The sequence below is a fragment of the Polypterus senegalus genome, chromosome 12, assembly GCF_016835505.1.
Source record: "Polypterus senegalus isolate Bchr_013 chromosome 12, ASM1683550v1, whole genome shotgun sequence".
NCBI classification, from domain to species: domain Eukaryota; kingdom Metazoa; phylum Chordata; class Cladistia; order Polypteriformes; family Polypteridae; genus Polypterus; species Polypterus senegalus.
Genome location: NC_053165.1, coordinates 55,429,695 through 55,444,447, shown reverse-complemented (window position 1 = coordinate 55,444,447; position 14,753 = coordinate 55,429,695). Strand labels below are relative to the sequence as shown.

General features: G+C 38.3%; 1 protein-coding gene across 6 annotated transcripts in view; it reads right to left on the bottom strand.

Annotated features, from left to right (window-relative positions):
* The window catches only part of fbrsl1 (fibrosin-like 1), a 494,424-nt gene that overhangs the window by 267,246 nt on the left and 212,425 nt on the right, over positions 1-14,753 (bottom strand). For all 6 annotated transcript variants that reach the window (XM_039771449.1, XM_039771451.1, XM_039771450.1 and 3 more), the window contains exon 3: positions 5,708-5,812. In XM_039771449.1, the coding sequence (XP_039627383.1) occupies positions 5,708-5,812 (105 nt within the window). The remainder of the gene's footprint in view (positions 1-5,707; positions 5,813-14,753) is intronic.

Sequence of the window (14,753 nt, the reverse complement as noted above, 5' to 3'; positions counted from 1 at the left end):
ATCTCTCCGCAAACAGACACACTGCTGATGGCTGTGCCCAAGAGGTCATTAAAGACCTGGATCTTGGTTTTTATCTGGACACTCATAAGCCCAGACACTTAGACTTCTCGCTCAGTCCCTCCATTGACTCTGCGAAGATCACAGCATCGTCAGCAAAGTCAAGATCTGTGAATCTTTCTTCATCAACAGATGCCCCACAGCTGTTGGACCGCATGACCTTGCCCAACACACAGTCCATACAAGCACTGAACAGAGTAGGAGCAAGAACACACCCCTGCTGAACCCCAGAATCAACTGGGAAGAACGCAGAGGTTCTGCCTCCACTCTGCACAGCACTTACAGTACCAGTGTACAGGCTGACCATGATATTCAGCAACCTCGAGGGGATCCCACAAACCCCCAGGATGTCCCACAGGGCAGCTTTATCAACTGATGCTTTGTGAAAATTGACAAAGGCTGCAAAGAAACTCTGCTGATATTCGTGTTTGCACTCCATGAGAACCCTAAGTGCCAGGATGCGGTTGATGGTAGACTTCTTAGGCGTAAAACCACACTGCTTCAGTTGCTGGTAGGAGAGCAAGTGATCATGGATCCTATTGAGGACAACCCTAGCAAGGACCTTACCCGGCACAGAGAGCAGTGTTATCCTCCTGTAGTTGCTGTAATCCAGGCGATCACCTTTCCCTTTCCAGATAGGGACAACAAGTCTCATTTTCCAGTCAGTTGGAATGATGCCAATCTCCTAAATGGAAGCAAGGATTGCTTGCAATGCCAGAAGGACGGCCTTACCACCAGCCTGGAGAAGTTCACCCCATATACCACAGATCCCTGTAGCCTTTACCCCATCAGCTGGTTCACCACCTGTGCAATCTCAGTGAGATTGGGTGGTTCACAGCTAATTGGAGGATCAGCCTCAAGAACCGTGGACCCAGAGATGTCCAACGTCCTACCCGGAGGATCAGCTTTGAATAACTGCTTAAAGTAGCCAGCCCCGAGGGTCACAACTGCAGTGTCATCCGTATGGACCATTCCATCAACTGTGACTCTCTGAGAAACAATTTAGATGTGCATGATGCTTCGATTCCTCTGTAAGCAGGATGTGGGTCGCTAGACCACAGATGGTGTGCCACTTGCTCACAGATTCCTTTAACAAAACGCCTCTTTATCTGCCCTCAGAGCACTCACAGCCATCCCTCTCAGTTCCCTGTACAGATCAGAGTTGCCATTGAGCCATGCGCTGCGACTCCGATCAAGATGAAACTTCTGGGAACACCGGTAACACCAACACAACCCTCAGCACCCTTCAGGGTCTTGTCACAGAAGGTCTCCCACCTCACATTCGGATTGGCAGTCGTACCCAAATCTTTAAGTTCCTCACACAAAATGCAGGCAAACTCATTAGAAACACTCTGATCTTGGAGTCTGGCCAAGTCCAGGCTCATTTTCCTACTAGGTGGTTACCTACTGGACCTAAGCTGGATCCTAAGAGTAGCAACAACAAGTCTGTGGTCAGAATTCACAAACTGGGCACTTCTGTAGACTGCAGTTTTGCAAGTGCCTCCATAGTCAGCCCACGAGGTTGTGATCGATCTCCTTCACCGCACCACCAGTACTGGAGTACCAAGTCCAATGAGGTGGTTCTGAATGCTGGAACCAGGATCCAGCGATTCGCAGCCCCTGGCCTTTTGCAAAATCAAGAAACATGGAGCCATTTTCACCACGGACACAATACCCATAGGGACCGAGACAATCCTCATAGCCCTGTCAGTGCCAGTGGCTGCACTGAAGTCGCCTGTGACCAGAGGAGTGTCACCTTGTGTGTACCCATCAAGCACCGAGTGAAACTGCGAAGGCAATGTCTCCCTTGCTGAGACATCACTCACCGCGGTCGGAGCATACACTGAGACAACAGACAAGGCACCCTGGGAGTGCCATAACCTGAGTCCCATAATACGGTCATTGAAAGGAGTAAATAACACAATGAAAGCAAAAATAAAAAGGACTTCAGGGTTGGAGTGGAAAAGATAACCTGGGTCCAGAAAACACATGGGTAAAGTGGAGGGGAAGCAACTAGTTGTCAGAGGTCTCCAGGACTCTGAGTCTGGCCTGTCTGACTCCTTTTCTATTAACCTGGCAGTGCTTCTATAATTAGCTGATGGACATGTATTGTTTTTCATGTTAATAAATGTATGTCAATTAATGTATATAATGTATGTTAATTACTTTTCACATTGTTTTTGATGTATTTGAACAAATATGTATCATAATATGTGATAAATATTTTTATTTAGTAAGTTGTATAATCTATTCTTGCATTTTGCCTTCGAGTTTGCACTACTGTATTGTATTTCTGAGGTGGCAATGTTAGATTGGCCATCTAACTCTGTGAAGAGGATTATTTATTTGTGTTATTTTGTCTATTATATCCACCCCATATTTTGACACCCATTGCACACCCAAACTTAATGGAAGTGGATCTCTTTCTGAAGTGCCTTTCTCAGTTTTTCTTGTCTTCTTAAGGAGTCAAGGTTGGGAGGCTGTCAAAAAACAGGGTCTGTTAAAGCCCATTAAGGCATTCCTTATGTGATTTCGAGCTATACAAGAAATAAATTGTTGTAAAGTAGAAGCCAAAAAGATTCACCACCAAACATGAAAAAAACAAAAAACAAAGAGAGGACAGATTAATATGTTAGTTTTAAAGATGATTTGGACAGATACTTTGCCACTGTAGGGTTATTTTCAGTATAAAAAGATGCCTGCTGCACTTTCTACATTTTTACATTTCACAATGTCCAAAACCTAAAGTATTTTATTTCAACCTTTTATTACTAGCATGTTCTTTCTGCCATTTTCACAGCTAAATGAACTGTCTGATTGAATTTAGTGAGTAAGAGGTGCCTCAGTGACAAGCTTAGTTATGAAGAATATTTTACATTAATTTAAGTCAAAGATAAAACTAGCAGCTTGGGATTTTGCATAATTTTTCATTACCTCAGTGCAGTTCAATTCTGTTCAATTTTTTCCCCTCCATGAAAGATTTTCCTTCTACATTTTTTACAAAAATTGTCTTCATTGGTTAACAAATTTAGAGAAGGCATATGATACAGCTAAGTGCTCATTAAAGTCTTATTTAATGGGGGAAGCTCCATCTGAGCTGTCAAAATCTGAATAGGTTTCGTTTCCTTTAAATACCTTTGTTATGCTATCTCTTTGATCCACTTTTATATCCATTTATTTATTTAGCCAATGCTTATTTGGTATCATTATGTGGGCCACAAGTCCACAGAAATAGCTTTACTATGATACATGTGGAAAAGCCTTAAGGGTTTGGTTCAACAATATTACAGCTCAGAAATGCCAATAACCTCCAATATGCAAAAGTAAGTATTAAACTTGCCTTCAATTGACATAATAAAATATAGGTATCTATGGTTGTTAAGCAGAACATAAAGCTAAAGGTTCAAAGTTCAGCACTGGCCTCCCTTGTGGGTGTAAACAAGTTATGAATATTTATGATTTTAGGTATGATGAGGTAGGGGTAATGTATTGCTCTTCATATATCATACCTACTGTACAACACTTCCTAGAAAGGTCTACAATTGTTTCGCGCGTGTGTGTGTGTTTTGGGGTGTTTGGGATGCTGATAGTTTAAATTTTGAAGAGAGACAGGAATGCAGGCATTCATAGATACAGCATATACACAATAAAAAAGCCCATTAATCTACTTAACTAGGTATGCAGTATGCTCGTCTATATTAACTATGAGGTAATGCAGCCTAAATGTTGCTCAAGACCATTTTGATAATGGTTCATAAACTGATCTTTTTAAAATATTTAGCACAAGTATTTCCTGCAGTTTTTGTATAGGGTCACACGATGCTCAGTTCTTTACCAGACCATACATCTTTACAAAAACACTGTTCTTAACTCATTAACACCCTTTTAAAGATCACAATCACTAGAGAGGGAGGAGGTGACGGGGGTGAGGTTTGACTAGTGGGCATCACAATAAAATTTCAGTGATTAAAGATGAAAAATACCTATTTTGAATATCCAAAGGTTTTCCTTCACTCACTTTAACATGGATGACTTTTAGGATGTAATGCTTATCTTTGTGCAGACATTTCTTGCTATTACTATAATAACTACACATTAATTAAGATTGCTTGTTTAAGTTTTCAGTAACATAATAAACATATATCATATTTTCACAGGAGTGTTCAACTGAGCATTAGTAAGAAAACAAAAGGTGCAAACCCACCAGTCTCAATGCTGCCTGTTTTGTCTACCCAGTGAAGGAATATTCCCAGAGGATTAGACAGGTCTTGTATGAATCTCATAAAAGGGGCCACCAGACTTTGTTTTGTTGTCCTAAATGACCCAGGTGGTTGCTAAGGGAACTGACCCACATGAGAGAGTGAGAAATACAGAAAAAGAAAGGAGAAGAGGACCACAGGGACTAACTTACTTTGCTGGATCTACTGCATTTCGACAAGGGTAATACACAGCCTAGGTGCCTCTCAATGTGCTACTCTAGGTTCCCAGAACTGATATTATGAAATCTATTTCATATTAGTTTTCTATAGATACTACCGAATGCTCAATATGTGCATTACTGTTTGTGAACTGCCTTACTGCATACTTGCAAAACAAACCATCAGCACTTATGATCCTAAAAAAAAAAAACAACTACTGCTTAATCCAATTCAGGCTTACAGAACTGCAAAACAATCATTTACTAAAATTCAAATTAATTTTTAAGACAAAAACTATTCAAACTCACAGAAGTTGGATTAGTTTAAGAGATTCTGTGAACTTCTTGAATGGTTGCAAAGAAACTTTTATTGAAGGCACTGATTGGTAAAGTACCTTCTTAATAATCATAAACCACATCAAGCTTTTAGGTTGCATTTAAGGATCGGGATATAGTTGGCGTTACATGACGTGTATGCTGCTGCTATGCAAGTAGTGTACTGACTAGACTTGCATTTACTTTATGTAAGGATTCTAGCAGGTGGCAGTGCGAGATGCTGTTGTGAAGGTGCAAAACAAAAAAAGACAGCAATAACAATACAGAAGATGGTATGTGAGACCTTTAAATGTATCGCATCATTAGGATGCGGAATATGCAACACCGGTATTGCCTATGCAGGAAATGGATGAAGAAAAGCAAGATGAATACTTTTGTATGCCAGTATTAAGTCTGATGATTTGCTTCAATGCATTGAACCATTCATTGAACATCAAAGCACCCACATTGACCTTGTCACACTGTTATCTTGCAATGGCCCAATTCCAACATTTTTTTCTCTGACATTTTCTGCTTTGCATGGATGCATCTGTCTTGAATTTACTTCCATTTCTGTTTCAACACCCACTTTCAAAGAGTTAGCAATTTGTTGCCAGTTGTTCTGTTTGTCACTAGATGTTAACAGTAAAGAACAATGCTGACATCACGTAGCAAAGCTTCAACACACACGCCACCCAAATTTTTGCTGGTATTGCAACTCGCACATGCGCTGTGACAATTTCTCATAACGTGCTCAGAGGATGAGTCAAAAGAGTGCTGGGAAAGTGTGGCAGCCATGATGCGTGCATGTAAGCAATCTGAACATCAAGTATAACCTGGCCTTAACAGTGTCATCAGTCAAATGCTCACCAAACCCCACCCCCAAACACATCCTATCACAGGCAGTAGAAGACCTACCTCACTAAGATGATCTTTTGGGCTACTACGCTCTGCCGTTCCCTTCAAGTCCTGGTTCAACTCATCTTCACTGTGTCCTCCTGTCCAAGTAAAAGATCCTGTCCTCTGCAAGACATTAGATCAAGTGGTTAAAGAGAATTCCAAATGTAGCATGAATGAAGAAAAGTAAATACATGTGATATGGTGACATCATAATGCATTGTCAAACACCCTGTCAGCAGAGGGAAGAAATATTTAGGAATTGCCAACAACACTTCTGGATCCATTTCATTTGGTCAACCTGGAGGTGCACAATTGTATTTAAAATGGAAATAAGAAAAAAACCCTCCAAATTGTAACAATGTTATCTTTGTTTTTAGTGCCTACTCATTGTCAATTAAAGCTTGATATAGAATGGTGATACAAACTGGATTAATATGATGTCAGGCCTTAAAGACAGTCAAATAACAGTTACTACAGCAATCCAAGGATTTACAGGTAAAGTGTTGGTTAAAATGAAACTGAAAAATAATTTCCATACACAAGTATATGTTTCTAAATTTCTATACCTTGAAAGAAATTTCCTATAACTGTTTTCTTAAAGTCTACTACAAAAATATAATTATAAATCCTATCACATGCCTACAATAAAGACAATTATTGACATAATAACAAGGACATAAACCCAGAGGATTGTGAATGCTTAATAACAAAAAGACATGTTAAAAAAATATAAATCTTGCTAACCCCTGAAGCAAGTTAAGCTTGGAAAGCTACAGGCAATCTGTTTGGTATTCTGAGAACCCAAGTATAGACATTTTTCTCCTGACAGGTGAAACCTACCACAATAGCTCCAGGGCACATGTCTGGGAGAATGAAACAGATTAGCTCTTTTGTCCTTATGTGGATCTCTGATTGAGACTCTAAATTAGGGTGACTGCTGCTCCAATTAACCTTTTGCAGTAAATATCAATTATGGAATGCAGCCTCTTCCAGAGCTTCTAGCCCCTCTGCATTAAAAAAGGGAAATCAAATAATTTCACAGATCTTCTTCAATGCCACCTGGGCCTAATAAGGCAAGGAAGCTTGTACAGTATGCCTTTCTATTGTTGGGCAAACAATTAAATATAAACACACATTTTACAAATAAATCTAATGTAACCCATAATAAAGATGATGGGCTGGATTAATAATCTGGTGTACCTTGAAGCCAAGCATGGCCAGTTTTTCAGATTATTATAAGACTTGTAATGTAATTAACTTTTAAAAAAATTTTAGTTAAGATGCAGCTTTTAAATGAATAAACTGTGTGACCAAGACTATAGAATATTACTTTCATTTAACCAAGAGATTAGCATATAACATTTAGCTAGCAGACAAGCAATGATATCATGCTGCCAGGGACAGCTGGGGCAGGGGGAGCAGATGCAAAGCGAGAAGTGTTTTAAGGGCTAGTGTGGAAGGTAAAAGATTGAAAAAACATTTTGGGCCAGGTTTGATAAAACTTTAGAAAAGGGGTTTACTAGATGTTACTCTTTTCAACCATCAGCTAAGCAATTTGAAGAGAATAAAAATGTACTTTAACATTGCAGTGAATTTGGGGATGCAAATAAACATGCTAATACAGAGAACTATGACAGAAATACATTTATCCCTTGCAATTTGCAGTGTTTAGGAGCGCAGAACCACCGCAAATACGAAAATCCACTAATATTTTTTGGCCCTTGATTGTACAGTATTCTAAGTTTACTGCACTATGCAAGATGCAAAAAGTTGTGAGAAACATGATCACCATGCAAGCAAAGCACAAGTGTGAGGCAGACTGCTGAGACAAAGATGTATGGCATTCCCTAGACGAAGTGCACAACTCCACGGTTCTTTAGTGAACTATACTGTTTTACTAAATTTAACTTGTAATAAATGAGTGTGTATGTTTATGGTAGTAAACAATAAAAATGATTACTATTAATAACAATTGAAATCCAACATTAATCACAAAACAGTGTTGTAGTTATGAAATGAAATCACCTGTAAATAGCCTCCTGATAGACATCTAAAATTTTGTCCTACTGTGATGCTGATCTTAGCGAAGATTTGTAGAAACTGGAAGAGCACCACAGACAAAGAAGTTTTCCAGCCCAGATAATCATACAAACAAGTGGGCATAGTACTAGAACATTAATCAAGATGAGAGCTGCAATCTGATGGGAGTAACTGTAATCCAATTGTGCAGTGAAGCATTGAAAGAAAAAGAGACCAGACAATCTTATGGCTTCTTTATAAAAGTTACACTTCATCTTGTTTAACACAGCAACTGCAAAAGCTGCCGTATGGCACAGTACTCCCAGGGCTGCCCCGATTTGCAGTCAACTTAATTGACACTGCTACAGCACTGTCTATGGTTTTCTGCAATAGGTCAGAAAATTCATAAAATAATTTACATTTAATTATTAACGACAAACCTGAGGATATGCAGATCCAGGAATTATAAAGGCCGACCTGTATTCAAATGTAAAACTAACGTTGGGAAGAAGTGTTTTCTGCTAAAACATTTTATGTTTAAGCTCAAATAAACAAATCAGAGTGCATGTAAGAAAATGTGAAATGTAGGTTTGTTATTTAACTTGTACCTCATAGTTAGCTTAATCTCCTTAGCATTACATTTTTTCTCGGAGAACCATGTAATAAGCATTACATTTCTTGGCTTAGAAAATGACATTAAATCTCATCTTTCTACTGCAAATGTGTAAAAACACAAAGTACAAGGTCAGAAGTGTGAAAAGTATAATAGTGACACAAATAATAATAATGAATAATAATAACACAAATGATGCTAATACTGTATATGCTATCAAAATATGTCTTTTGTGTGGTATATTTGGAAGCACAGTGAAATATAAAATCCAATGTCACAGACGGGACAATAGTAGCATGATTCCTTTCAAGAACGTCATCATCAAGATATAAATTCAAATTAAAATGAATTGGGTGCAGTGGTCGCTCTGAGGCTAAGGATCTGTGCTGGTATCCCAAAGGTTGCCGGTTCGAATCCCTGTTAATGCCAAAAGAGATCCTAATCTGCTGGGCCCTTGAACAAAGCCCTTAACCTTCAATTGCTCCAGGGGCGCTGTACAATGGCTGACCCTGAGCTCCGACCCCAAGGGGTATGTGAAAACTAACAAATTCCTAATACAAGAAATTGTATAAGGCGAAATAAAGAACAAAAAAAATTTCAAGTAAGTAAGTGGATCTTGGCAGTCAACCTTCACTTTTATCCCTGGCTGCTTTTGGTTTCATTGTCTGTTTCAGTTTCACTGTCTGAAGACTATCTCACTTCATCAACAATGTTGCTGAGATGCTCCTCAACATCACACTGCTCATGAAACACTTGGGCTGCTGAAGAATTTTTCTTACCAGATGTCATTATGACAACATGCCTACAAGATTGCCAAGGTAATGCTTAGGGCTAATGCTTACATAAGACAGGCCTATACTGATACCTGAGTAAAGCTCAGGACTAACGCTGTTAGCACTGTTTTTACAGACCAAGTGATGATTGGGTCTAATGCTAGGGAGGTTAAAGTAACTTATGTTTGACAGAAGAGCAGGACCAAGGGTAAATTGACAGTTGGTCCGATTTTTACTATTAAACTTACTAAAAACAGTAATCAAGCCATGGTATTAAATAAAACACCTATTAATGTGATGCAGATGCATATTCACCTCTTTAGGGAGGTAAATAAAATTATATATGCTTTCAAAATGAAAGGGTAACAGTCACCATAGCCTTTAAGATAAGAATGCAGTGTTTACTGTGAAAAGGCAAGTTAATGAAGACACACTGAAAATATTATATGCTGTCTAAGGATGAAAGTGCAGTACCAGTCATGAAATGAAACCCGTTGGCTATCAATGTAGCAAATTTAGCTGTCATATGGCATAGAATCACAAAGTTTAAATGTCTGGCACAAAGGCAACTCCTTGTTTGGAAACTCAGCATCCCTTTATGGAAAAATTTTGTCTCATGTACCTTAACACTCAAGTGCGAGTACAAATGAAAACGGGATTTAAAATGCCACACAATCCCTTTAGTAGTGTGTACGTGTGTGTGTGTGTTTGTTTTCTGGGAATGGTTGGGTGATTATACCATCAACAAGCCACTAGCAGAAAGACCTGTTTTTACTCTTATGTGCTCACGCCCAGTAACGTTACCAGTGTGATACAGTCACATTCTATCAAATGGGGGAATGGGGGGCTTCTCACATGACATTTGTCAGAGGCACAACAATAGCATAAAAGTGTTCACCAGTACACTAAGAAACACTGCCTGTACTCTAAACTGAAACTGAAAGAGCACTGCTTAGTAAACAAACAGGAAGAACGTGTAGAAAACAGCATCTGGGTTTGGCAACTGAACCCATGACGTATGAACTGTAAAAATGCACGCCTCAGCTCTTTAAAGGTATACTAAACGCAGTAGTTACAAATCAAGCACCACATTCAGTCCTTCATCAAAACATGTCATCCTTAGACCCAAAACTGAATATGACTCTGAATAATGAATCTGACATGTGTTACGATGCATTAAGATGAGCTGTCGTAAAAGCCACTTATTTATTGTCTCTTATGCACAGCGGTGACATGTAATGGAAGTGACCAATCATAGACAGCATCATTAGTATGTTCTGAAACTATGGAATTTTTACTTAATATATAATATTATTTTATAATTTATTACAAGTATTCAGTATATACAAAGCCATAACAGAACAAACTATCAAACACAAGGAATAGGACTGAGTGTAACACAAGGGTTAACTAAATGCAACTTACAGCTATAAGTGCAAGAGGTCTCTGCACTGTCTTAAACAAGATACCATCATATTTTTCCAAGGTTAGAAAGCAGGGCTAAACTGATGAAATAGTCCAAACACAACTCTTATAAAGCAGGTGCTGAAATAAACAGGAAAACCCATAAACACCCCTCTTAACATCGCAAAGTTCACAATAATGGGAGAGTCGACAGGAGTCAGAAATCACTAGTGGTGTTACTTGACTGGAGGAGATAAAAAAAAAAAAAAAAAAGCTTTGCATATTAAGGCTCAGATGACGTGATTTATTTGATGAGTTGAAGCAATCAGAAAAAAATATAAAAGCAAGTGAACTGTTTAATTGACTGCTCACTCTATGGACTGAGACATTTGTGCATAACTCTGTGCAAAGAAAGAAATGTTCTGCATTGTCATCTTGGCTATGAGACAGCCTTAGTTGAAGAGGGAGGAAAGGCTTTTCCACGACAAAACTCAGCTATCCAATGGTAAAGAGCCCTTCACTGTACGTGACTTGAAGTAGTTGGGATACTTGATAAAAACAGATTCACTCAATTGTAAAGTGCTGCTCAATTCATGGTATAAATGTGCAAACTGTGTATTTTATTAATGAAAGAGAGCAGACAACATGAAAATGTATGGTTTGATTGAAAAAAGAGTGATAAAACGTGCATACACATGAAAAAGAGCACACTATTGTGCAGATGCATGCATTCATTTTGGTGAATGCACATTTACTTATAGGAAAATGACAAAGTGAGTGTATAGAAAATAGATAAATATGCCATGAGGTGTTGAAAACTATGAATATTCTCTCTCTGTCAATGTTTATATCAATATAGTCAAGTGAAAGTGAGGTCTATAAAGACGTTAGCTGTTATAAATTAGGATGGTACTGGGTTTAGATGGTGATGCCTTGAATACTCAAAAGAGTTGTGGGTTAGGAAGTGCAGATAGATAGATAGATAGATAGACAGACAGACAGACAGACAGAAGGCACTATTAAGATTCAATGAGCACTTTACCTTACAGAACACTGTCCTGCATAAAATTAAGTGTGCAAATTGTATTTACAATATATTAGAAATTACAGTGCTCCAAAGACAACTAAAACTGCTGTTTGGGGCACAAGTTTCAGCTGTAATGCCTTCAAACAGTGGAAAGATCAACCTGCTAAAATTAGGCCACAGGCCTTAGGACATAGCTGCGAGTTCAGCTAATTATTTTAAAATAATATTGAGTTTTTTTTTCTTGACTACAGTGTGGTAATCATCAGTAGTTGTTTTCTTAATGGTCCCAACCAATTATTTTTCCAATTCTTGTCATAATATGGTCCCACTTCTAATTTAGTGAGAGGAAAATAGCATCACCTAGTAAAACAAATTCATTTTTCTATTACTGTTCTCGTCCAACTGGCCTAAAGTTATCACCATTAAGAAAATAAAATTGAATATACATTTTTAAATGTCAAAATATAGATTAGTAGTATGTACTGAGTTAATACTCTTTTAGATGTATAAGCCTTTGCAGCCCCCAAAAAGTGTCCACTGAAAAGACAATACACTTATTTGAAAATAAAGAGTGAAGAAGTATGCCACAATATAAGGCTGAATTCTCAGCTAGACTAAGACACATAATTAACACCATCCCCAAAGTAAGAACCACTGTTAGTGCTCAGAATGAAAGCTGTTGTTGCATAACAGTAAACCCCAAGCAGCTGTGCACAGAAGAAAGCTGGAGGTCCAAATCTACATGAAAGACACAAGTTACCACCTGTTGTGACTGTTTAAGTCAGGTGTGCTTATTTTCAGTTTTAGAGCAAAACTCAAATGGGCAGGTATCAGTGTACCACTGGTTTATTATCTGCAGATCTATGAGTGCAGAACATATGATAATTTCTGATTGTAAGCAATTAAAAGACATACTGCAATTGTCACTATCTTTGCCACAACCTTTCTAACATCCTTCTACAGGTAAGTGGTAACACTTGTAGAAGTCAGCAGGCTACAGAGTGCATAATAACTTGGGCCCACAATGGCTACCACAAGATCTAAAACATTACTATCAGAGACTAGCTTTAAATTCAAACACCTTCACAACTTACTTCAGTCTTAAAATACTGCATCACATGCTGTTTTTTTTAATGTATAATATTAGAATTCCTAGGAAGGGGCTGGGCAGCAGGGACGCCAATGACTTGCATTTTCCTTCATTTTGTTTTCCTTTTCTTGCTGCCCTTTACTTGATCCCAATTATGCAAGTGTCTGTCCTCTTCAGTATCATGGTGTTTCATGCACTGCTCAAAATCAGCCTTCTTTACAATAAAAAAAAATGTATACAGTGCATCCGGAAAGTATTCACAGCGCATCACTTTTTCCACATTTTGTTATGTTACAGCCTTATTCCAAAATGGATTAAATTCATTTTTTTCCTCAGAATTCTACACACAACACCCCATAATAACAATGTGAAAAATGTTTACTTGAGGTTTTTGCAAATTTATTAAAAATAAGCCTTTGCCATGAAGCTCAAAATTGAGCTCAGGTGCATCCTGTTTCCCCTGATCATCCTTGAGATGTTTTTGCAGCTTAATTGGAGTCCACCTGTGGTAAATTCAGTTGATTGGACATGATTTGGAAAAGCACACACCTGTTTATAGAAGGTCCCACAGTTGACAGTTCATTACCTAAAAGGCTTGTTGGTGACCAGGTTCCTAGAACCAACTGTTCCACAAAAGAGGGATCCATCTCCAGGCTAAAGGAACACAGACTAATTGGGATTTTCTATCATTTCCCTCTAGCATTCATAAACTCTGATCTGTTGCTGCCATGCTCTTGAGTCTGATACACTTTTTTGTGGTGAGGTATGGGGTGAGCATATGGGGAGAAATAGGGGAGGGGGTTAGCATATCTTCTTGACACACAGTGCCCCCTGCTGATATAATACAACTCATACATTTAAAAACAAGGCTCCAGACACAGCAACATAACTCCATCAAGCCTTTCAGTGGTATGCCTCGGACAGCTTTGATGCAGACATCTCAAAAATTTCTAGTCCGAATATTTCTTCTCATTGATAAAATGAAGTCTCCAAAGCCACACTTCACTTTGTGCTGAATCCTGTGCTTTACAAAATCATGGTTCATAGTCAGCCATTTTAATATGGTACACTTTCTTTGACAGTCTTTGTTAGGTTTAGATACTTGTCCATGTGTGACATGTGACAGTTTTCCAATCCTGATATTTACTGCAAGAACACCCTTAAGCACTGAATGTTGATATATGCATATTATGTTAGCGTACTTGTGATTTTTACCACCACTAGCCCAAAACTAAGTCTACATGGTGCAACCATACTCATGTTCACATCTTACACCTTATTTTATACTGCACTGCCCTCAAGCAAACAGAAGAGTCTGCCTTCAAAAATCAACAGATTGGCCATTCTGACATTACAGAAATGAGCTGGGATATAACAAAAAGGCACAGGAGATGCCAAAAGAAAAAATATATGGTCTTTATGGAGACAATAACTGATAAATCAGGAAGCTGCCTCACACAAACAGAAAACAGTCAGAGGAGAAAATAATTTCTCTGTCAAAGCATGAAACTGCTTTGCCCTAAACAAAGAACCTTGACGAAGTTAGTACCATCATAGCATATTTATCAGTGTGGCTTTCAATTAATATGGTTTTATTCAGCTTGTGCTTATAAAGCACAACTACTCTTACAAGCTCAGAGTACACATTGTAATCCTAATAAACACTATTTATACTAATAAACACTTTTTAATACTAGTAAAATTTGTCTTAAAGAATGAAGCACTCCTTTTAAGTCTCTCTCCCACTCTGTCTACCCCATTAATTTCTCTGTCAGACAACCTGTGTTTCTTAGCAGCCTTCTCAAAAACACCTGGTTCAACCAGCTAGGAAGACTAGAATTGTGAAAAATGGTAATGCAAAATGGGAACCTCTCAACTCTCTGTCTCACTACCTGTTATGGAAAGCAGTGTGCAGTTTCCTTTTAATGGACTTGTCTTTAACACCGCTTCTTCCAATGCACTAAAAAAAAAATTTGCAAATATTCCCATGCAAACACGTTGGGTGATCTGTCTTCCTCTTTGTTTGTGCCCGTGAAAAAGACTTCAGTATTTGCAAGTCAAAAAAATTTGTTTAAAAACACATAAGCACACACAAATTAACTAAAGTCAGTTGATGGAAGTTGACCTTTCTTTATTTC